Source organism: Tamandua tetradactyla, chromosome 9, assembly GCF_023851605.1.
Source record: "Tamandua tetradactyla isolate mTamTet1 chromosome 9, mTamTet1.pri, whole genome shotgun sequence".
Taxonomy (NCBI): Eukaryota; Metazoa; Chordata; class Mammalia; order Pilosa; family Myrmecophagidae; genus Tamandua; species Tamandua tetradactyla.
In genome coordinates this window covers 19864680-19888264 of record NC_135335.1, presented here as the reverse complement: position 1 = coordinate 19888264, position 23585 = coordinate 19864680, and the positions used below count along the sequence as shown (strand labels likewise).

General features: G+C 41.3%; 3 protein-coding genes across 6 annotated transcripts in view; 2 read left to right on the top strand and 1 right to left on the bottom strand.

The window, feature by feature from the left end:
- The window catches only part of ZDHHC5 (zDHHC palmitoyltransferase 5), a 21939-nt gene extending 19233 nt beyond the window's left edge, over positions 1 to 2706 (top strand). Inside the window, exons 11-12 of the mRNA XM_077116207.1 lie at positions 115 to 974; positions 1386 to 2706. Coding sequence (XP_076972322.1) covers positions 115 to 974; positions 1386 to 1551 — 1026 coding nt within the window. The 3' untranslated portion in view covers positions 1552 to 2706. The remainder of the gene's footprint in view (positions 1 to 114; positions 975 to 1385) is intronic.
- On the bottom strand, positions 2591 to 11054 carry MED19 (mediator complex subunit 19). The gene is made up of 5 exons (XM_077116212.1): positions 10622 to 11054; positions 5208 to 5464; positions 4944 to 5040; positions 4555 to 4649; positions 2591 to 4362 (listed from the first exon to the last, which is right to left on the bottom strand). The coding sequence occupies exons 1-5, from the start codon at positions 10836 to 10838 to the stop codon at positions 4294 to 4296; spliced, it is 735 nt and encodes a 244-aa protein (XP_076972327.1). The 5' UTR covers positions 10839 to 11054; the 3' UTR covers positions 2591 to 4293.
- Positions 2974 to 23585, top strand: TMX2 (thioredoxin related transmembrane protein 2). Of its 4 annotated transcripts, XM_077116209.1 has the most exons (9): positions 10592 to 10640; positions 11094 to 11417; positions 19922 to 19982; positions 20208 to 20321; positions 20634 to 20710; positions 20938 to 21044; positions 21222 to 21287; positions 21381 to 21510; positions 22704 to 23585. In XM_077116209.1, the coding sequence occupies exons 2-9, from the start codon at positions 11229 to 11231 to the stop codon at positions 22848 to 22850; spliced, it is 891 nt and encodes a 296-aa protein (XP_076972324.1). In that variant the 5' UTR covers positions 10592 to 10640; positions 11094 to 11228; the 3' UTR covers positions 22851 to 23585. The 4 variants fall into 4 exon arrangements, with proteins under 4 accessions (XP_076972325.1, XP_076972323.1, XP_076972324.1 ...); XM_077116210.1 differs by lacking the exons at positions 10592 to 10640; positions 11094 to 11417 and adding an exon at positions 2974 to 3018; XM_077116208.1 differs by lacking the exon at positions 11094 to 11417 and having other exon boundaries at positions 10529 to 10640.

Below are 23585 nucleotides of genomic sequence, written 5' to 3'. Positions count from 1 at the left end.
TGCATGTAAAAGGTTACTAGCACATAATAAATATTGTTTTTGACTGACTCCTTGGGCTGGAGTCTAGCATTTGTCACAAAAGAAGCACTAAACCTGCTTTGCTTTCTTTCTCAGTTGAGTCGTGGTGACAGCTTGAAGGAGCCAACCTCAATTGCAGAAAGTAGCCGCCATCCCAGCTACCGCTCAGAGCCCAGTTTGGAGCCAGAGAGCTTCCGTTCTCCCACCTTTGGCAAAAGCTTTCACTTCGATCCACTATCTAGTGGCTCACGGTCTTCTAGCCTCAAGTCGGCCCAGGGCACAGGCTTTGAGATGGGCCAGTTGCAGTCCATTCGTTCAGAGGGTACAACCTCCACCTCCTATAAGAGCTTGGCTAACCAGACACGCAATGGAAGCCTGTCTTATGACAGTCTGCTCACTCCTTCAGACAGCCCTGATTTTGAATCAGTGCAGACAGGGCCTGAGCCAGACCCACCTTTAGGCTACACCTCTCCCTTCCTGTCGGCCCGGCTGGCCCAGCAACGGGAAGCTGAGAGGCACCCACGTTTGGTGCCAACTGGCCCACCACACCGAGAGCCCTCACCAGTTCGGTACGACAATCTGTCACGCCACATTGTGGCCTCCCTCCAGGAACGAGAGAAGTTGCTGCGCCAGTCACCTCCACTCCCAGGCCATGAGGAAGAACCAGGCTTGGGGGACTCAGGCATACAGTCAACACCAGGTTCGGGCCATGCCCCTCGTACTAGCTCCTCCTCGGATGATTCGAAGCGCTCACCTTTGGGCAAGACTCCACTGGGACGCCCAGCTGCTCCCCGTTTTGGCAAGCCGGATGGGCTAAGGGGCCGGGGACTAGGGTCCCCTGAACCAGGCCCAACTGCTCCATACCTTGGCCGATCTATATCGTACAGCAGCCAAAAAGCCCCACCTGGTATCTCTGAGACGGAGGAAGTGGCCTTGCAGCCATTACTGACACCCAAGTGAGTATTAGTAGCATCCTGGTCCCCAGCAGTTTTAAAATTAGCATGATGCCCTGTAGAAGGTGTTAGGGTTCATTTGTCCATTCTAGCACATGTGAGCCAAGGAGTATCCTGCTTTTAGATGGTTCTTTATTTTCAGTCTCACATCAGCTGCCCACATGGGCCATTCCTTTGAAAAGACTCAAGATTAATACTTGTCGTTTAATCCTGTCTCCTTAAGAAGTATCTCTTTGCCTGAGGGTAGACAAGCATCTGAGATAGCTGCTGTTAGAGTAAAGGTAAATAAAATGAAACAGAATGTTAGTGTTAGAAAGTATGTCTATAGAAAAGTACATCATTTTCTTTTAGCCTTTTAACTGTCAATCCCTTTTCTATGTGTTGTGTCCCATTTTCTATCTTTTTTCTCCCCAGAGATGAAGTACAGCTCAAGACCGCCTACAGCAAATCCAATGGGCAGCCCAAGAGTATAGGCTCAGCCTCGTCTGGCCCAGGCCAGCCACTTCTCAGTAGCCCCACAAGAGGAGGAGTCAAGAAGGTGTCAGGGGTGGGTGGTACCACCTATGAGATTTCGGTGTGAGTCTTTGGCGCACACCCACCCCACGCCTCTGCGCCTACACCAAAGGGCCCCAGGTGGCCACCTTCCCTCGAGGAGCGGCCCTCTCTTGCATAGACATTTTTTAAACCACCGATTCCAAGAGGATGAGAAACTTTTACAAAATGCGATGGGGTTGGAGAGTTGGGGCCCTGCCACTGGGGTTACAACCCCCTTCCACCTTTTAAGACCCTCCCTTAACCCCTGGACCAGACTCAGTGGACATTTGTGCAATTGCTCGCCCTGGAGGGAACCAGATCATTTTTAAACCAGAAATAATTTTTTTTATTATTGTTACGGATTCTATTTTTTTCCTCTTCTGCGTTACCAGGTGTGTGTGTACATATATATATATATATATATATATATATATTATAAATATCAAAGAAATTATATATCTATCCTGGGATGGGGAAATGAGGGAGGAATATGCATAAGGAGGGGGATCCTACTCTTCCCATTCCTCAGACCAGCAAGAAAAAAGGAGATGGGAGTCTTCTTTTTCCCCATGGTTCCCTCTCTCCTGTCCCAGTTACCAACTAAGGAAACAGCACCCCCTGTTGTTGGTGCTAAGTAATCAGGAAAGAAACGCAGAGAGAGGTGAGCCTGGTGACTTGGTGAGAGGTGGGAAGGATTTGGAGAGAAGAGTTAGTTTTCTAGGCTCCTTGGCACTTAATTTCCCCAGGAAGGGGGGGTTACAGCCCTGTGAAATTGGTGGTGGGGGTGGGGGGATGATCAGGAAAAAGGGTGGCCTAGCTCAAGAAACAACATTGAATAATTCCCCCTTCTTGGATAAGAGGGGTTAGGGTGGGCTTCTTCAACTAGCCCCTAAAAACCTGCCCCTAGCTCACACTATAACCATTACTTTAAAATCCAAGGCCAGGAGAGAATACAAAAAGCAATATTTTCATCACATGCCAAAAACGGGATAGAGAGAAGGAGTGGCAGGCCTGGGCCCCTCCAATTGTCCCTGGGGGGTTACCCCTCAGCCCACCTCAGTATGGTGCTGGGTAGAGGGGATATCTGAGTTCTAACCTCTCACTAGGGGAGACCCCAGCCTCTACACAGAGGCCCTTTTATTTTTTATTCTGATTAGCCATTTTAAACCAACAAGGAATAAAAACTCCTGATCTAACCAGCTCCCCCCGACTTGTGTTATTTTCTCTGGTTCAGGCAAGGTGAATGATCTGTGGTGGGAAGGCACAAAGAAAACCTCAAAAGTTTCTCTGGTCCAGGCCTGTTTTTAGGCAGAGCTATAGAAAAATTAACAGTTTAAAACAACAGGTACTGCTTGTACTTGGATAATTTAATTCAGGAACTCCTTAAGAATCTTCTACAAACACCAAAGCTTCTTGTCATTTAAAGCTTAAAGAATTCTTGACTTGTGCTCCTTGTTTCTTAATACAGAATTTTGTCTCTGGAAAGTAAAGCTCGTTTTGGATGTAGCCAAAGGTGAGTGACTGGGTGGTCAAGTTATAAAAAAGCAGGTTGATTTGGCAAGGGTTAGTACAATGAGATACCTACATTGTCTCTTCTAGTTGTAGAAAAGGAAAAGGCTATGCCCTAATTCTAAATGGTCATCCTTAAACACTAATATAAATCTCAGGAAGCTGGGTAGATGTTTTTTTTCCTCACTGCCCATTGACAAGTATAAATTCTTGCTCTGAAATATTGAATTAAAACGAAAACTTTGTGAGTAGTTTTCTACCCACTAACTTAGGAACAACATTGGCTCATAGCACAGATTTGAACTGTTCTGTGTCAATTTTTGCTTAAAAAGTCAGATTTTATTAGTTCAGATTTCCTCACGATTTAGTATAGTGCAAAAATTAAAGGGATTATTGTATGTTTTGCTAGCTTAGGCTGCCTTTTTGTTGCTGTTTTAGAAGCTTAAAAGTATTTTCACATCAGCCAGATAATTTCATTTTCTTAAAGATAAGCATTTACCTTTGCTTGCCAAAGTTCATTTCAAAAGATCACAGGCGTCTGGTCCAAGGCCCAACCCTGTTAAAATACACTATTAATTGTGGGTACTTTTCTAATTGGCTATTCTGTTTCAACACAAAATCAACCTAGAATACCAGAACCCACAGTTAAGCTCTAACTGAATATCAGATGAAGCCTGAAGGTCATCCAGGTACTTAGTCCTTGCGTGACTTTATCCTCAACACTGTGATTACAAGCAGTTGTACCATATCTGCTATGGAAAGGTATTTGCAAGCTCCGCCTCATCCTGGAAGTAATCACTTTTAGGCCATGCTCTCAGTCACTTTGGTTGTTTCCCTGCCTGCTGATGAGATAATATCATGACAACACCCAGATCCCTTAGATCTTAGCTGTTCCTTGGCTTAAACCCTGACTCATAGAAAGGCACTAATCTCTTAAGGGGGAATCACACTTCAACTAGTTTTGATAAATGCAAGAAAAAATTTATTTTTTTTTTAAAGGAGAGGCCTAACTAAATCAAATCCTAAATAAACTGTACAAAAGAGGAAAGAAAGTTTCCTAGGAAAGGAAGAGACTTCCACGGAGAGCCAATTGGGTTAAGTCTTTAAAAAGCACGGCCCTTTTCTTGTCTAACGTATTAACCTCAATGGAGGACAGCAGGAGCTGGCTTCTGCCCCAGCCACAGATGATGCTCCAAAGAGTGTCCAGGAGCTTGGGAGGCAGCTTTTGTCAGGTTCAGTACAGCAGGAAAAGCCATCCTGGTAGAGTCCAGTGGTCCTGTTAACGGAGGCTGCTGCTGCTGCTGGCCTGGGAGCTGCCCATACTTGGGTGGTCTGGACTGTGTCGGTTCTGAGGAAGACAAGGGATGGTATGAGAACAACTGTGATATGGGGGCCTCGAACACGGCTGTTCAGGAAGAAACGGCAGTCTCTCCGGGCTTTCGATTGCATGTCTAACCAGAATTAAAGGACCGGGACTCTACCTAGTACAGGGGTGAAACAAGGAACCTCGCTGGGCTGCAACAACAAGCCCCTACCCTACCTTCTTTTTCTTCTTCTCTTTCTTCTTTCTTTTACGTTCAGGATCCTCTTCTTTTTTCTTTTTTTTCTTTTTGTGATCTGAATCAGATGGTGTTTCTGTAGGAAACATTGGGTGACTATCAACTGGAGAGCTCAAAATTTCCTACTGCTATGAACTCCCCAAAATATATAAACTCCCTGAGACAGGCACAATTGCATTTCTCAACTGGCCAGAAAGAATACAGAGGCACTGCTAAGATGTGTCCCAAGCCCCTCCTTGCCCAAGAGAATCAGTTTCTTCAGTATCTGGGAGGCTGGGGCTCTATAGGAATTTAAATAGGTTTAACTGTGGGAGGTCAAACCAGATTCTGAAGGTCAGGTTTTCTAGCTTTGAAAAAAACTACTTCTTACCTGGGGGGACAGGATCCTGGGTTCGGCTCTGTTTGTGCTTGTGTTTATTCTTCTTCTTGGGAGGCTGAATATGCATCAGACGGCACTGCTCTGGCAACTGAAGGAACCAAAGGAAGTCCAGGTGAGCAGAGGGAGGAAATCCCCTGCTCCTATCATCTGTTCTGCTTAGTAAGTTATGAAGGAACAGACTTGGACAAAGAAAAACCATGTCCATGCCTTTTAGGCTTCCCCATTTGCTTGCTTCTTCCCCAAGAGGGCACTTACCGGGCCAGTGTGGAGGCGGAAGCCAGCTAGCATAGTCCCTGTGATAGGATTAAAAGAGCCACCAAGAATAGGGGGCTTGTCAATGAGGGAGCGGAGGCTGCTGTTGTCATGGGAACCAGGCAAGTCAATCATCCCTGGAAGGTCAGGCAGGAAGTTACTTAGTTTCTCCTTCACTTTCTTCCCACAGAATTTATTATAGGCATGTTCCAGGTTGTAGTGTGTGATCAGATTGGTGCTGCCTGTCAGCTCTGTGCTGCCTAGAGGACAAAGGGAGAATAATAACAAAGATTAGTTTGAAGGGAAGAGAAGTTTTTAAAATCATTAACTGAAAGGGACTGTATTTTAGAATAACCTAGAAAGGAATCTTTTAAGTGAGAATTATAAAATTTTAAGTTTATTTTTAAAGTAAAAAGTGCAAAAGTAAGTATTGTAAACACTAAAAATATAATGGTAGGTTGGAATGGAAGGGAGGAAAAAAAACAGGCAAAAAATTCATAAGAGGCAGAAATAGAAACTGTTCTTAACCCAAGGAAAGAGGCTCCATTCTCCTTGGACTAACCAGAATAATGCTGACCCTTATTCTATGCTGTATACACTATATACACTGCTCAAAGTGCTTTTCATAAAATCTAGTAAGAAATTATATTCTCCAACACAAATAGGGTAATATTATCTCACAGCTCAGTTGCAACCAAATTGAGGGCCAAATTTAGAATCATCAAGACCTTTGGTTTTTTCCTTTAGCAAGAACATGAATCACCTTTACAAAGAAAAACAGCCAAAACCTTTTTTCTAGCTACTGCTGCCTAACCTTTTTTTAAATGTTTTTAATTGTGAAAGACAACATATACAGAAAAAGCAATACACTTCCAAGTACATTTAAAGAAGTAGATATAGAACAGATTTCAAAGTTTGGTGTAGGTTACAGTTCCACAATTTCATGTTTTTCCTTCCAGCTGCTCCAAGCCACTAAAGAATTACCAGTATAATGATTCAGCAGTCATACTCATTTGTTAAATTCTATCTTCTCTGTTATAACTCCTGCTTTGATCTTTCTCCCACTCTTTAGGGATATTTGGGCTATGCCCATTCTAACTTTTTCATGTTGAAAAGGGATTTCGACAGTATAGGATAGGGGGATGGAACTGGATGATGCTCTTGGAGAGGGTGGCCGCTCTGAGTTTCAGGACTTATATGGTGTAGATACCATCTGAAGATTATGGGTTTCTGGAAAGTAAAATTAGCATGTGGAACTTTTGGAGAATCTCGGATAGAACCCTAGATGTTCTTTAGGGTTAACAGGAATGATGTTAGTTGGGGTTTAGGAAACCATGGCAATTAACAATATATAGCTGAAGCTTGCATAAGAGTAGCCTCCAGAATAGCTTTTAGACTCTATTTGAACTCTCTTAGCCATTGATATCTTATTGTTTTCTGCTGTCTACCTTTTGTTATCAACATCTTTTTTCTTTCTCATACCAAGTAAAATCCTGTATCTAGAAAAAGAAATGTCTGAATAGAAGTCAGGCCACTAGAATTCTAAATCTGATGGTCCTCTATACCTCAGATTCCTTTTACATGTGGAATGGGGTAATAGCTGTTACTTTTTTCCAAGATTCAAATGAAATTATCGAAAAGTATGAAGTATATAAATACAAGACATCAATATAAATACTGTATATAAATTCAAGGCATTATCCATATAAATATTGCATGGCTGGCCTTTCAAAAAATATATATACTTGTTAGTAGCTTAAGAAGGATCTAATGTCTTGAGAAGCTAAACCATTAAACTTAATATTTTATCTTTTCAGAAAAAAAAAGGATCTAATGACAAGGGTATGAAAAAATGTATATTTTTAAACTAAGCAGTTTTCACACATACATTCTATACGTGGCATACAATCAATGGCTCAAAAGGGTGGGGATACTTAAGCTACAACTTCATCTATGGCTATGATAAACATGCAATGATAAAAGTCGCTTGTTAATAATCAGTCACTTGGGAAAACTCAGGCTGTGAACTGTGAACCTCTTGTGTGCAGAGACAGTGCCTTGTTCATTCATATATAGTTAGTGCCCAGCATAGTGCACACACTAAGTGCTGAATAAACACTTATTACATCAACAAAGATATTTTTTCTCTATGCCAAAGCTCTCAGAGAGTGGTCTACTGTAATGGCAGGAGACTCCGTGCCATAGTACCACTTTCTCACAACTCTCTAAGCACTGTTTGTTGCCATTACTGAATCTTAACCTTTTTTTTTTTTAACCCTTTCTGCCAGTTTTTCTCCTTCCATGTGGCTATGCTTAAGTCTCAGGTGAGAAGGCACTCTTTTTTTTTTTTTTTTAGTCTCTTATGTGTTCATCCAACTTCCTGTTTAGGCTGTCAGTTCTATAAAGATCATTTGTAAATCTCTTGCCCCAATCCTGAATCCTCTCCTGAAAAGAAACCTTGCATTTCCAATGTACAATTCTATATCAATTCAGTTTTTTTTAAACTCCCAATTTTCACCTCACACATGGCTCCTCTATTTAAATCTATGGCACCCACATTCTCTAGACATTTTTTCTTAATTTTAACATTTGTTACCTCTATTATTTATTTTTATTCCATATGTTTTACTCGTCTGTTGATAATAAGGTAGATAAAAGGGGCATCAGACACAAGGTTTTCACAATCACACACATTGTGAAAGCTATATCATTATACAATCATCTTCAAGAAACATGGCTACCGGAACACAGCTCCACATTTTCAGGCAGTTCCCTCCAGCCTCTCCAATACATCTTGACTAACAAGGTGGTATCTATTTAATGTGTAAGAATAACCTCCAGGATAAGCTCTTGACTCTGTTTGGAATCTCTCAGCCATTGACACTTTATTTTGCCTCATTTCACTCTTCTCCCTTTTGGTCGAGAAGGTTTTTTCAATCCCTTGATGCTGAGTCTCAGCTCATTCTGTCCCACGTTGCCAGGAAGGTCCACACCCCTGGGAGTCATGTCCCACGTAGAGATGGGGAGGGCGGTGAGTTTGTTTGTTGTGTTGGCTGGAGAGAGAGGCCACATTTGAGCAACAGAAGAGGATCTCTTGGGGGTGACTCTTAGGCCTAATTTTAGGTAGGCTTGACCTATCCTTCGTGGGGTTAATTTTCATATGAACAAACCCCAAGATCGGGGGCTCAGCCTATTGCTTTGGTTGTCCCCACTGCTTGTGAGATATCAAGAATTCAACTTGGGGAAGTTGAATTTTCCCCCTTTCTCACCATTCCCCCAAGGGGACTTTGCAAATACTTTTTTATTCACTGTTCAAATCACTTTGGGATTTATCGGGGCATCACTCTGGACAAACCAACAAAATCTCAAGGTTTCTAGACATTTTTAAAAAGCTGTATTCCTCAGTTCAAAAATCTCAGTGGTTTCCTATTACCTTCAGGGAAAAGGTTAAATTTCTTTGGCACTGACGACTAAGTGCATCTTATCCCAATTTATCTTTGAGGCCTTATCACTACTCGCCTATGCAAGATTTTTCAGTCAACAAGATAAGTCTCTATCATCTCCTGAAAAGAAAAACCCACCCCTCATAGTGTTTCCTTTTAGGAAATTTCTTCCCAATTTTCTTCACCAATATGAATTCTTCATGGTCCATCTCAAGTCACATTTTACTGTTGCTCTCACTGTGGATGATAAGGAACACATTTTGAAAACCTTCATGTAGTTCTCAATATCGTTTGCAATGGTATTATTTTTAGTTGCTATATATGTGAAATTTGACCACAAAGTAATGAGATTGGCTTTGACTAGAAATACACTCCCTTACTTTATCCCTAAACCACATATTTCACATCTACAACTAAAAAAATCTCCTTAAAAACAAGGACCAGACATACTACTTTTTCTCCCTTTCCCACCACATGCTGTCATTACCACATACCCAGTAGTTTCCCAGAATAGAAGTTTCGTATCTGTCCACTCATTGATGTATATATAGGTACAGTCAAAATGAGTAAGACAAAGGAAAGATGAAAGAAACTGCTGGAGGCTCACCTCTCTAAGCTTTAGTTTTTCAACTATAAAATGCTGATAACAGTCAAGGGACTGTTCTATATTAAATGTTATAGCATAAAGTACTGCACTGATAATTGTTATTATCATCTCCCTCAACTATAATGTGGTAGTAGGACCTGGGCTGAACAAAAAAGCTTCTCAGACACTTATGTCCAAAAAGACTTTATTTCAAAACCCTCCAACCAGTCTCAGCACTACCATATATCCAGTTATTCAAGCTAAAAACTTAGAAGTCATTATCAATTTCTTACTTAAATCCATCTTTTGTTAGCGCTACCTTTAAAATTTATTCTGCTGCTATTCACTTCTATCCTCTACTGCCCTAGCTCTAGTCTAAACCATCAACTCTTCCCCACTTTCCATTCTTCACATGACTGCTTAAGTGATTTAAAAAGAAATACATTAGATCATGACATTCCCTTGTGTTAAAATCCACAACGGCATCCCCTAGAACTTAAAATCTTACATTATGGTGTAAAGGCCTCTGCCTACCTCTCCCACTTTCACTTCCTACCACTATTCTCCTTGTTCACTTAACTGGGCCCAATTTGTCTTCTGCTAGTCCAAATCTTTCTCACATCAGAGATTTAGCTTTCATACCATGTTTTTAAAATTATCCCCTCTCTCCACACATGCAGGGCTTATCCTTTCTCCATGCTGATTTTCGTTCCAATCTTATCTACTCAGAGAGCACTTCTCTGATCACGCTAGCTAAAGTAGTTCCTCCTGTTCCATTCTTTATCATATTTTCTCCTCCTGGCATTAATCACTAACTATATTATTTCACTTATGTGTCTACCCACTGAAATGTAAACTTCAAAAACGTAAGGATTTTGTCAGTCTTGTTCACAGCTGTAGCCTCAGCATTTAGAAAAGTGCTTGGTACACAGTAGGGTGCTCAACAAAATAAAATTTTGCATTAAAAGAATCTGGTTCAATTCCAAACCCTTCTTCGCACAGCTGAAGAAATGCCGAGGCCCTAGGAAGGAAATCAACTTACCCCAAACCAACAAGATTGTAGCCGACTTGAAACTGAAAACTTAGGTTTCCTGGGATGTTAAATCAGGCCTCTCCAGATACAAACTCAAACCCTGGGCCATTTTTAGGGAAACATAAACTAGTGTCAGGGACACAGGCCGGATGTGGCGTGGAAGATACAACCCCCTTTCCCCATCCCATGAATCCATGCCATCGCTTTGGGGGCTGATCCTCAGAGATCTTTCGGCTTTGAGCTCCACTGTCAGGGTACGCGATTCCTCGGTTACCTGGCACCAGCCAGCTGACAGGCACGCCCACTACGCTCTCTATGATCTGATTGGCTGGTTTCGGCCATGCCTAGCACCCACCTGGCAGTTCCCGCATCAGGTAAAAGGGGCCACAACCAGCCCCTGACTTGTCGGCGCCGGGAGGGGCCGTAGCCGCCGTAGGGGGCGGAACGGTACCGGGTCCCCCTCCCGGAGGGGGCGGAGGCGGGGGTGGAGGCTTTCCGGGTCCGTATCCGAGCGCGGATGGGGGTGGTGGTGGATCAGCCTGAGCTCCGAACAGCGCCGTGAAATTCTCCATGGCCCCAGCGGCGCCTCGGGAAACGCCCTCCGACTCTCGGAGCCGCTTAGCACTGGATGCCTCTGTGCCCGCCTGCCTTCTTCCGGCGACCACTTCCGTCGCTTTCACGGAACGTTCGGGAAGTGCTAGCTAACCTTATTAAATTTTCTGATAGCTCCACTGGTTACAGTTTCAGATCCAGTAAAACGACTTAGGTAGGAAGAGGGATTGCCAGATTGGCCAATAGTGGCTCACATCGCCTTTTATGCGCCATAGAAGCCAATCTGGACCTACTTCCGGGTCAAGGGGCGGCGCATCCGGAACTCGGCCCAATGGAAGTACCAAGGAGAGGGGAGCCGGGACCAAACCTACCACGGCCGGTGAGCGGCGGGCGCCGCAAGGGCCGGGAAGATGGCGGTCCTCGCACCTTTAATTGCTCTGGTGTATTCGGTGCCGCGACTTTCACGATGGCTGGCCCGACCCTACTACCTTCTGTCAGCCCTGCTTTCTGCCGCCTTCCTACTCGTGAGGAAGCTCCCGCCAGTATGCAGCGGCCTCCCTACGCAACGCGAAGATGGTAACCCTTGTGACTTTGACTGGGTGAGCGACCCCCGCCTGGCACCCGCGACCTTGACTTTCCCTACCCCAGCGAGCGCGTCTGGGAGCCCCGGGGTTCATCTTTCTGAGGATACCCGAGGTCCCGAGCCTGTAGCGGACTGAAGGACTTAGAGCGTAGGGCCTTGACTGCCATTGCGTCGCGATCTCTACGTCTTCCAAGGTGGGAAAACAGAGAGGCGTGGTCTTCTCGGGGTCGCGCAGCCGGTCGGTCCCACGTACTGCATAACAGCCCCAGGGTTTTTCCATCTCACCGTGTCTTTCCATCTCATCGTTCACGCTTATCAGTGGTCTTCCTTTCTCCTCGTGTGCAACGCTTTCCCCTTCTCAGAGCTCTTTGCTGCCCACTTTTTAAAAACAACTTAAGGAGCTACCGAGGTCGGTAAGGCAAGTAGTAGTATTTCCGTTTTACTGACGAGGGAATTGACCTCATCGTGGTTAGGCAGCTAGTCCCAAGTCTTACAGCTAGTGAGTGCCTGGAAGTTAAAACCACTCTTTCGCCATAGTACCTACACATTAGGTCACCGCTTAATTCAGTAAACATTTCCAGGATGCAACCTATATATGCCAGGCATACTGGATCCTGAACTGCAAGGATGAATAAAATTGTTAGACCTATTGTAAAGGAATTGTTAAAAAAAATAAAAATAAAAAACAACAACAACAACAAACATCAAAGAGAAATCTATCTCAAGCTCCTGTGGTGCTTCCTGGGTAGGCTTGGAAGTACTGCTCAGAAAAATGAGTTAAAACCTATGTCATGACGTCCAGGGGTGAGTGTCTCCCTGGTGTGGAGGGATCAACAATGCCATCCTGACCAAAAAGGGGAAAAGAAGTGTGACAAATACAGTATCAATAGCTGAGAGAGTTCAAATAAAGTGCAGAGGCTACTCTGGAACTCATTCTTAAACAAACCTCAGTTAGGCATTGCTGCCTGTCATAAATTGCCAAACCTCAACCAAAACTATTACAGCCAATCCTAAAGAACACCTAGGGCAATATATAAGGTTCTACAAAGGTTCCATGTACTAGGGTAGCTTTCCAGAAAACTGCAACCTCCAGATGGATCCCTGGACCAGATAAGTCCTGAAACCTAGAGGGCCCCAGTCTCTCCGGATGTCAGCTACACCCATCTCCCTACCCCATAGTATAGACAGCCCCTTCCAACATGAAAAAGTTACACTGGACGTAGCCCAAATTACCCCTAAAGAGTGGGAGAAAGATCAAAGGTATGGTGGAACTATATAGAGAAGGTAGGGTTTAACAAACAAGTATGATTGTCGAATCATTATGTTGGTATTTCTTTTAGTCTCCAGTATCTTAGAGCAGCTAGAAGTAAAAACTTACAACTGTGAACCCATACCAAACTCTGAAATCTGTTCTACAACTAATGAGGCAATGTGATTTGAAATTTATTGCTTTTTTGCTATGTATTATTTTTCACACACACAGAAAAGGTTAGTTGTGATGGTAAAAAAATATTCCTTCTAGCCTCCAATGTTCTGGAGCAAGTAGTAGGAAAAATCTGAGGTGATGGTATGGTAGCCCATGACAAACTCTGGAATCTATCCTCATTGAAGAGTGCTTTGAAAACTAAAACAAAAACAGAAGCAAACAAAAAAAACCCTATGCCTGCCGGTATATAGTAGCATCTATGTTCTGACGAGGGTGGCTCATCTTGAAATTTTTTTTTTAACTTTTTTTTTGTGTGTGAAATATATGTACAAAAAAAAGCAATATATTTCCAAGTACATTTTTAAAAATATTTTTATTGTACACAGCAAACAAACGTACAAACATTCTTGACATGCAAGCATTCTATATATGGTGTACATTCAGTGGCTCACAGTATCATCCCACAGATGGGTATTTATCACCATGATCACTTTTTTGAACATTTGCATCTCTCTATCTAAGGAAGTATAAAAGAAAAAACTCATACATACCATACCTCTTACTCTTCCCTCTTATTGACCACTAACTAATGTTTCAGTCTACTCAGTTTTATTATAGCCTTTGTTTCCCTTATTTGTTTATTTTTTATCTATATTTTTTACTCATCTGTCCATACCGTTGATAAAAGGAGCATCAGACACAAGGTTTTCACAACCACACAGTCATATTGCAAAAACTATTTCATTATACAATCATCTTCAAGAAACATGGCTACTGGAACACACTCTACAGTTTCAGGTCCTTCCCTCTAGCCATTCTAATATATATAATGCGTAAGAATAACCTCCAGGATAACTTCTCAACTCTGTTTGAAATCTCTCAGCCATTGACACTTTATTTTGTCTATTTCTCTTTTCCCCCCTTTTGGTTGAGAAGGTTTTCTCAATCCCTTGATGCTGAGTCCCAGCTCATCCCAGGATTTCTATCCCACATTGTGAGGGAGGTTTATACCCCTGGGAGTCATGCCCCACTTAGAGTGGGGAGGGCAGTGAATTCACTTGCTATGTTGTCTAGAGAGAGAGAGAGAGAGGCCATATGTGAGCAACAAAATAGGTTCTCTGGGGATGACTTTTAGGCATAATTTTAAGTAGACTTAGCCTATCATTTGCAGGGATAAGTTTCATTGGGGCAGACCTCAAGATTGAGGGCTCAAGCTATTGATTTGGTTGTCCCCACTAACGAGAATATCAGGAATTCTCCAAATGGGGAAGTTGAATTTTTCCCCTTCTCCCCATTCCCTCCAAGGAGACTTTGCAAATAGTTCTTTATTCACTGTCAGATTGCTCTTTCCCAGTACATTTTAACAAGTAGTTATAGAACAGATTTTAAAGTTTGGTATGGGTTACAGTTCCTCCTCTTTAAATAACATATGTACATAAAAGCAATAAATTTCAAAGTACATCATAACAATTAGTTGTAGAACAGATTTCAGAGTTTGGTATGTGATCCAATTCTACAATTTTAGGTTTTGATTTTTAGCTGCTCTAAGCTACTAGAGGCTAAAAGAAATATCAGCATAATGATTCAGCACTCATTTATTAAACTCAGCCTTCTCTGTATTAAGTTTTGTCTTATTTTTCTAGCTCCCTACACTCACATGACTTATGTTTTTCTTCTTTCCTTTTTCAAACAGTATTAGCTCTAATATATCCATGCTATTTCAAAAGATCCTACTTTTAGATGCCCAGATGAATCCCAGAGCGATTCGATCAGTAAGTGGAGAAGTATTTGCAAAGCCCCCTTCAGGGAATGGTGAGAATGGGGAGAAATTCAACTTCTCCAAGTTGAATTCTTGATATTCTCACAAGCAGTATGGACAACCAAAGCTATAGGCTGAGCCCCCAGTCTTGGGGTTTGTTCATATGAAGCTTAACCCTGAAAAGGATAGGTCAAGTCTACTTAAAATTTAGGCCTAAGAGTCACCCCCAAGAGAGCCTCTTTTGTTGCTCAGATGTGGCCTCTCTCTCCAGCCAACACAACAAGCAACTCACCGCCCGACCCCTCTCTACGTGGGACATGACTCCCAGGGGTGTGGACCTTCATGGCAACGTGGGACAGAGATCCTAGGGTGAGCTGAGACTCAGCATCAAGGGATTGAGAAAACCTTCTTGACCAAAAGGGGGAAGAGGGAAATGAGACAAAGTGGCAATGGCTGAGAGATTCCAAACAGAGTTGAGAGGTTATCCTGGAGGTTACTCTTATGCATCAAGTAGATATCATCTTGTTATTCAAGATGTAATGGAGCCGGTGGAGGGAACTGCCTGAAAATGTAGAGCTGTGTTCCAGTAGCCATGTTTCTTGAGGATGATTGAATAATGATACAGCTGTCACAATGTGACTGTGTGATTATGAAAACCTTGTGTCTGATGCTCCTTTTATCTACCTTGTCAACAGAGGAGTAGAACATATGGAATAAAAATAAATAATAGGGCGAACAAATGCTAAGATAAATTTAGTTTGAAATGCTTGTGATCAATGAAAGTGAGGGGTAAGGGGTATAGTAGGTATAATCTTTTTTTTTTCTTTCCTGTGCTCATTTTATTTTTCTATTGTCTTTTTGTTTCTTTTTCTGAATGGATGCCAATGTTCTAAGAAACGAGGAATATGCAACTATGTGATGATATTGAGAATTACTGAATATATATGTAGAACGGAATTATATGTTAATGTTTTTGTTCTTAATTTTTTTTAATTTAAAAAAGATCCTACTTTTTAATTATATTTTATGCCATTTTTATAAAAATGGGACTAAAAGATAAATTTTAGTACGTCAGGACCATTTACATAATTAATTTCTCTCTATACCGTTGCCTAATTTTAAAAAACTGCATAGTTTAATATTCAATTTTTACTTTTTTTTTTTTAACTAAAAAGGGCTGATAGCCAAGTTTTCATTTTCCTGGAAAATTCATGGGGTTTAGAATACACAAGGCCAGTCTTTGCCACTGATTCATTCTCTATCTTTAGTAATTATTCCTTTAGGTCTTATCTTTGGTCTCCTGGTTCACCATATTTATATTTCCTCCTTTTCATGATTTGAGATCCCATTTCTAACCCACCCAGTTTGATTTGTGAAAACCCTGATTTTAGTTAAGGTACAAATAATATTTACCAAGTCTGCTGTATTCCATTATCCCCAATTTATGTGGTCATATCTAAATCCAGTCAGTTACTTTTTGTTGGAGATAGAGGATAAAAACCTAAGCCCTTGAACTCCCAGCTGTAAATCACAGTTGGTTGGTTCTATCTCAAATAATGATTTGTGTTCCTGTATTATGTACAGAATGGTATGAAAGTTTAGACCATCCAGTCTATACTTGAGCCTCCCTCTACCCCCAGCATTCTTTCCAGTGATCCTTGATAATCTTTGCAGTCATCACTTTTTTTTTAATAGAGATATTGTAGGTTTACAGAAAAATCATGCAGAATGTATAGAGTTCCCATATACGCACACCTTATACACACAGTTTACCGTACTAATTAACACCTTATTGCATGAGTTTGGTACCTTCGTTGTAATTGATGAAATAAAATTATTATTATAATTATACTATTAATTATAGTCCCTACTTTATATTTGGGTTTATTGTTTATATTGTACAGTTCTGTGGTTTCTTAAAAATTTTATTCTTGAAGCTTTCCATTTTAATCACTTTCAAATATACGATTCAGTGGTGTTAATTACTTTCACAATGTTTTGCTACCACTACCACCATCTTTTACCAGAACTTCCCATCACCCCGGAGAGAAACTCTATACCAACTAAGCATTGAGTCTCCATTTCCTACCCCAGCCCTGGCTCCTGGTAGTTTTGGACTTTGACTTTGTGTATATAATCATTTCCTATAAATTAGATCATACAATATTTGTTCTTTTGTTTGGCTTATTTCATTCAACATGATATTTTCAAGATTCATCCATGTTGCAGCATATATCAGAACCTCATTCTTTTTTAACAGCTGAATAAAATTCCATTATATGTACTGCATTTTATTTATCCATTCATCTGTTGATGGACACTTGGATTGCTTCCACATTTTGGCAGTTGTGAATAATGCTGTGTGTCTATCGGCAAATATCTGTTTGAGTGCTTTTTTTGTATATTTTAGTGAATATATATATAATTTTTTAATTTATTAATTAAAAATAAAGAAACAATAAAACAACATACATAATCAGTAATTCACAATATCATCACTTAGTTGCATATTCCTCATTTCTTAGAACATTTGCATTAATTCAGAAAAAGAAACAAAAAGACAATAGAAAAAGAAATAAAACGAACACAGGAAAGAAAAAAAAAAAGATTATACCTATCATACCCCTTACCCCTTGCTTTCATTGATCACTAGTATTTCAAACTAAATTTGTTTTAACATTTGTTCCCCCTATTATTTTTATTCCATATGTTCTACTCCTCTGTTGACAAGGTAGATAAAAGGAGCATCAGACACAAGGTTTTCATAATCACACAGTCACATTGTGACAGCTGTATCATTATTCAATCATCCTCAAGAAACATGGCTACTGGAACACAGCTCTACATTTTCAGGCAGTTCCCTCCAGCCTCTCCATTATATCTTGAATAACAAGATGATATCTACTTGATGCATAAGAATAACCTCCAGGATAACCTCTCGACTCTGTTTGGAATCTCTCAGCCATTGCCACTTTGTCCCATTTCCCTCTTCCCCCTTTTGGTCAAGAAGGTTTTCTCAATCCCTTGATGCTGAGTCTCAGCTCACTCTAGGATCTCTGTCCCACGTTGCCATGAAGGTCCATACCCCTGGGAGTCATGTCCCACATAGAGAGGGGTAGAGTGGTGAGACTGCTCGTTGTGTTGGCTGGAGAGAGAGGCCACATCTGAGCAACAAAAGAGGCTCTCTTGGGGGTGACTCTTAGGCCTAAATTTTAAGTAGACTTGACCTATCCTTTTCGGGGTTAAGCTTCATATGAACAAACCCCAAGACTGGGGGCTCAGCCTATAGCTTTGGTTGTCCACACTGCTGTGAGAATATCAAGAATTCAACTTGGGGAAATTGAATTTCTCCCCGTTCTCACCACTCCCCGAAGGGGGCTTTGCGGATACTTTTCCACTCATTGATCGAATCACTCTAGGATTCATTGGGGTATCACTCTGGACAAACCAGCAAAATCTCATGTCCTACCTGAGAGTCCAAGTACTTATGGTGTTCAATCAAATTATCTACATAAGTTATATTAGGAAATGCACTAGTCATAATATAAATTTTGTAACAAATAGGCAAATATCTGTTTGAGTTCTTGCTGTCAATCCTGGAAATTGGGAGCACAGGTCATACGGTCATTCTTAAATATTTAACTTTCAGAGGAACTGCCAAATTTTTCCTGCACCATTTGACAGTACCACCAATAATGAATGAGTATGCTTTTTCACATCCTCTCCAGTGCTTATTTTCCAATTTTTTAATAGTATCCACTCAAGTGGGTGTGAAATGTATCACACTGTGCTTTTGATTTGTTTTTCCCTAATTGCTTATGATGTTGAGCCTCTTTTCATTTGCTCGTTACCCAGTTGTATATCTTGTCTTTTGTCCATTTTTTAATTGGGTTATTTGTCTTTTTGTTGTTGAGGCAGTCACTCTGAAATTGTCTTTTGTTTCTTTGTCTTGTTTATTGTCTGTCTTAGCTTCTTACATGGCACTTACATTGTAGATGCTGAGAAGAACTGTAAATCAAGGGTACTGAAAAGGACCCTAGAGAGTTCTGAAAGACCCCCTCAAGTTCTTTTTTTTTTCTTTGAATTCTTTTATTGTAGAAGTTGTGGATTTACAGAATAATCATGTATAAGGTACAGGATTCCCATACACATTTTCCACCACCACCACTTTGCTTTGGTGTGGAACATTTGTTACAATTGATGATAGCACTTTTTTTTTTTTTCGGTGCATGATCTGGAAATTGAACCCAGGTCTCCCACATGAAGAATGAACATTCTACCACTGAACCACCCATGCACCTAAAAGATAGCACTTTTTTTATACTTGCACTTTTTTTCTTTAACAGTAGTACCCAGCATTTATTGAGAGATTCTAGGTTGCAGGTACCATGTGAGGCAATTTACATGGATTACCTCATTTAAATCACCCAAAACACAGGCCTAAGAAATATGTCTCATTATTATTATTGTTATTATTTTAATTAGAGAAGTTGTTGATTTACAGAAAAACCATGTAAAAATAAAATTTTTTCAGTATCTTAACCCCACTTTGAAACTCTTGAGTCGAGTCATATCCTTTTAAAAATATTTTTATTGAGATATCTTCATGTACCATACAGTCCATCAAAGTATACAGTCAGTGGCTTCCAGGATCATCACATAGTTGTGTATTCATCATCATGATCCATTTTTAGAACATTTGCATCATTCCAGAAAAAGAAATAAAAAGCCAAAAGAAAAACCCCATCATCCCATACCCTTACCCTTCCCTCTCATTGACCAGGCCCCTCTAGTTCTTGAATTTTGTCTAAGATGCATGGATTATCACTATAAATATTGAGTGGAGAAAAATTATTTAACTTAGGCAAAACAAAACAAATGGAATAGCCAGTTATTGTATTAATGGGATATTACCATAAAGCTTCTCTAGAATAAGTTTTATTTTACTAGGTTCATACTCAGTTGACTGTAATCATCTCTTGTACATTATATCATAATTTATATGACCCTTTCATATCCATAATCATTTAATCCTCACAATATCATTTGAAATAGATATTGTGCAGTTGAGGAAACCAAAGCTTAGAGGGTTAATGGTTTGCAAAAGGCTCCCAGCCAGTCTGTGGCAGGGGTAGAACCTGAACATAGATCTTCTGACTGGTATTTTTCCTGCTACTTCTTCACTGACTTGAGTCATCTTTTGCTATTGTTCCTGGTTTGGGTCTTTGTTGGTTTTTATTCCATATTTGTTTCCCTTATCTATCCAAATCTGTGATTTTTGCCCTTTGAGTCATTTCTCTCCCCAAGGCATTCCTGTCATTTGATTCTGTTACAGAGAGAAGTAGAGATCCTGATGTTTCTCAGTGCCATTGTGATGATGAAGAACCGCAGGTCCAGTAAGTTGAGCCTGTTTCTTATCTCTCAGAGTTAGGCACGGTGTCCTCTGGGGGTGCTTTCATTCACGTTATGACAGGGTCATTATTTGGTGAATTATGGGTTGAATTTGGTCTTGGACTTTTACCTCATACCCAACTCCCATTTCAAACTGCCCCAGAAAGAGGGACAAATAATGGGATATAGGAGCACTTAGCCCAGTTTGACCTGTGATATCTCTATTTCAGTCACCGTGGAGCAACATATAGGCAACATCTTCATGTTTAGCAAAGTGGCCAACACTATTCTTTTCTTCCGCCTGGATATCCGCATGGGTCTTCTTTACATCACACTCTGCATAGGTGAGAAAACTGCCCTTGTGTAGGGCCTTTGTAAGACTATGTTGGATACAGGCTTGGTGTGGGAACCAAATTCCAGTCACAAACCATTTCTCCATACCCTTCTTCCATATCTTGCATGTAATAATGTGTGTAGCTCAGAATACAATAATCTAGAGAGACTCTTTTTTAAAAGGAAGGGAAATGTGGCAGTGGTCTACATTTGTCCAAAGAGTGTGTATTCTTTGGTAGCTGAAATCTTTTGAGTTGGTTTGGAAGTAAACTTCCTGCCAGAGGCCTTATGTGTTTCCTTTGACATCTTCTTTCTATTTTTAGTGTTCCTGATGACGTGCAAACCCCCCCTGTATATGGGCCCTGAGTACATCAAATACTTCAGTGATAAAACCATTGATGTGAGTCCTCCTGCCTTCTGTTTCTTGGGTCACTAGTGGGTGAGTCTGTAGTTGTGCTCTCTCCTCACTAGGAGGCACACTAGGACTTCAGAGTGCAAGTCAAGGGCGCTGGCTCATTATGGGACTTAGGCCAGAGAGGTGGCCTGGACAAAGAATAAGATGCTAAGGGTTGGGCCTTTCCAAGAGCTGTGTAGTCCAGCTCATTGTTCTTTGCCTGCGTGTTTCAGGAAGAGCTGGAGCGGGACAAGAGGGTCACTTGGATTGTGGAGTTCTTTGCCAATTGGTCTAATGATTGCCAGTCATTTGCTCCTATCTACGCCGACCTTTCCCTCAAGTGAGTTGTGCAAAAGGAAAGGTGGTGGAAATTGAGGTATTATAGCATCCCTCTAATTTTTGGCCTTGATTTTTGCATATTACTCCACCTAACCAAAGGTGCCTTCTCCCCACCCCCTAATATCTAAACCTCCCCTTCCCTGAGCCATAAGTATGTTAAGTAATTTATTCTTCTCAGGTACAACTGTACAGGGCTAAATTTTGGGAAGGTGGATGTTGGCCGCTACACAGATGTCAGTACGCGGTATGTAAAGACGTGTGCAGAGGGTCTGAGCAGGAAATTGCTTTGAGTGAAGTTCACAGATGCATTTACAGAGTCCTTTCTGGGCCTTTTTAGGTACAAAGTGAGCACGTCACCCCTCACTAAGCAGCTCCCTACCCTGATCCTGTTTCAAGGTGGCAAGGAGGTAATGCGGCGGCCTCAGATTGACAAGAAAGGACGTGCTGTTTCTTGGACCTTTTCTGAGGTACTTGAAAGGATGTGCAGGTGGTTTGGAGAAAGATGTGGAGCAGTAGATGGGCTTGGCGCTCCAACTGGATTTTAGTCTGCCATTTTCCCACTAGCTTTGGGAGCGTGGACTACCACTAAAACTCATTCATTCTCTCTTTGCCACATCTTCTGTGAATACGGAGACCAACCTCAGCAACCAGACTGTCGGTGTTCCAAAAGATGTCTACAGCATGCTAAAGGAACACACAGTTATTGTGAGGAGCCCAAGCAGAGCCCTGTGGAGGGACTTCAGTCAAAACAATATAGAACCTCAGTCTCCTTAGAAAGAAAAAGAGGCTTTGGGTTGACAAATGGTGGGGTAATAGGAACTGGCTATAATTTGCACTACTGTAGTTGCATATAGAACATGATCAAGTGTATTACACTGGGTTTTCAGTACAAGATGAGGTCTGTATATGTTCACTTCTCCATCAAGGTCATTATTTAGGAGAGTAGATCTCTTTTTGAAATCTGAAATTTCTTAGGTGAGAAATACACCTGCAGGGTTGGGATGAAGCCAGGCATTGCTTGTTCAGTATCTCAACGCCCAGAAAATGAGTTTATTCTTGAAGGAAATGATATTGAACTTGTATCAAATTTAGCTACTTTGATTCAGCAAGCTGCAACAGTTGAAAATAAGGATATCAAATAAATAAATAGAAAATAAAAAACAAACACAAGGATATCAAGATGCCAGACCTATTTGTGATACTTTAAAGATGCAAGAAAATCCATCTGTTGATCTGAGACTTTTTCTTAAAAAAATAAAAACAAGTCCTTCATTACATCTTTTCATTATGCCAGATCTGCTAATACTGATGAAAAAATTATTAGCAAGATTCACTCTCTAAGGTTCTTGAATCTATAGTCTGTAGATCTTAGGTTCCTCATTGGTTAATTGGGGACAATAGCACTTGGCTCACAGGATGATTTTGCAAATTACATTGCATAATATTTGTATAATTCTTGGCATCATATTGACATATAATAAGTGTAAATGTAAGTTGACTTTCTCCAGGTATCCACAAAACAGGAAGGCCAGGTTAGGGCAGATTTCTGTCCTATGATTACTCTTTCCTAAACCATGTCTGAATACTTCTTGCTTTCCAGGAGGGGCAGTTAATTCACCCTTCCAACCTGAGAGCTGATGTGTGCATCTCTTTTGTGCAGGAGAATGTGATCCGAGAATTCAACTTGAATGAGTTATACCAGCGGGCCAAGAAGCTGTCAAAGGGTGGAGACAGTATCCCTGAGGAACAGCCTGAGGCCCCTCCCCCTACCACAGTGCCAGATGGAGAAAGCAAAAAGGACAAATAGGATCCTCACCTACAATACTCCTTTCAGTCCCTTCCAGGCACCTTCGAGGCTCTGCCCGTTCTGTAGCCACCAGCCTTGCCTGAGGCCACAGCCCTTTGTTATTTATGTTTCTCCTGTTTGGCTTTGCCTAGTGCAGCATGGTACTGCTTCTGATTTTAAAGAGGCGTGCAGGGATTGTCAGGCATCCAGGAAGGCTGTCCCTGCGGAGGCCAACTGTTTCACTGGAGAAAGGAAGAGGAGGAAATGGTTTTCCTCTAAATTTGGATTTTTTTTTTCTTTTTTACACCTGGCTTGGATCAGTGTTTCAACTGCAACCAGTCACACATCTTCATCATTCTGTGGGTTCATTACTCCTCTTAGTAGACCTCCACAGCCTGCTTAGATTAAACCCAAATATAAGATGCTGGGGTACAGAGTCAGCCCTAAGATTTTCCCTTATAGGTCTCCAGGACCCTTGTTTCCTTAGACCCTTCTTGGCTTGGTCTATGGCCTTCATTAAAAGCATAAGCTTGACTTTGTCGCTGGTCTTATGGAGAAGTTTTTAACCACAGAATCTTCCTCATGGAGAGTAATACTGAATAATTCCCCTATTTTAAAGAAGTTGGAGGAGGGGGAATAAAGGCTTGAGACCAGACAAGGAGGAGAAAGTCCCTGGGTTGGAATTTTCGTTCACCCTCCTGCTCCCCACTCCCAGTTGGTGTTTTACATAATAAAGAGACTGGGATTTCCTTTTGA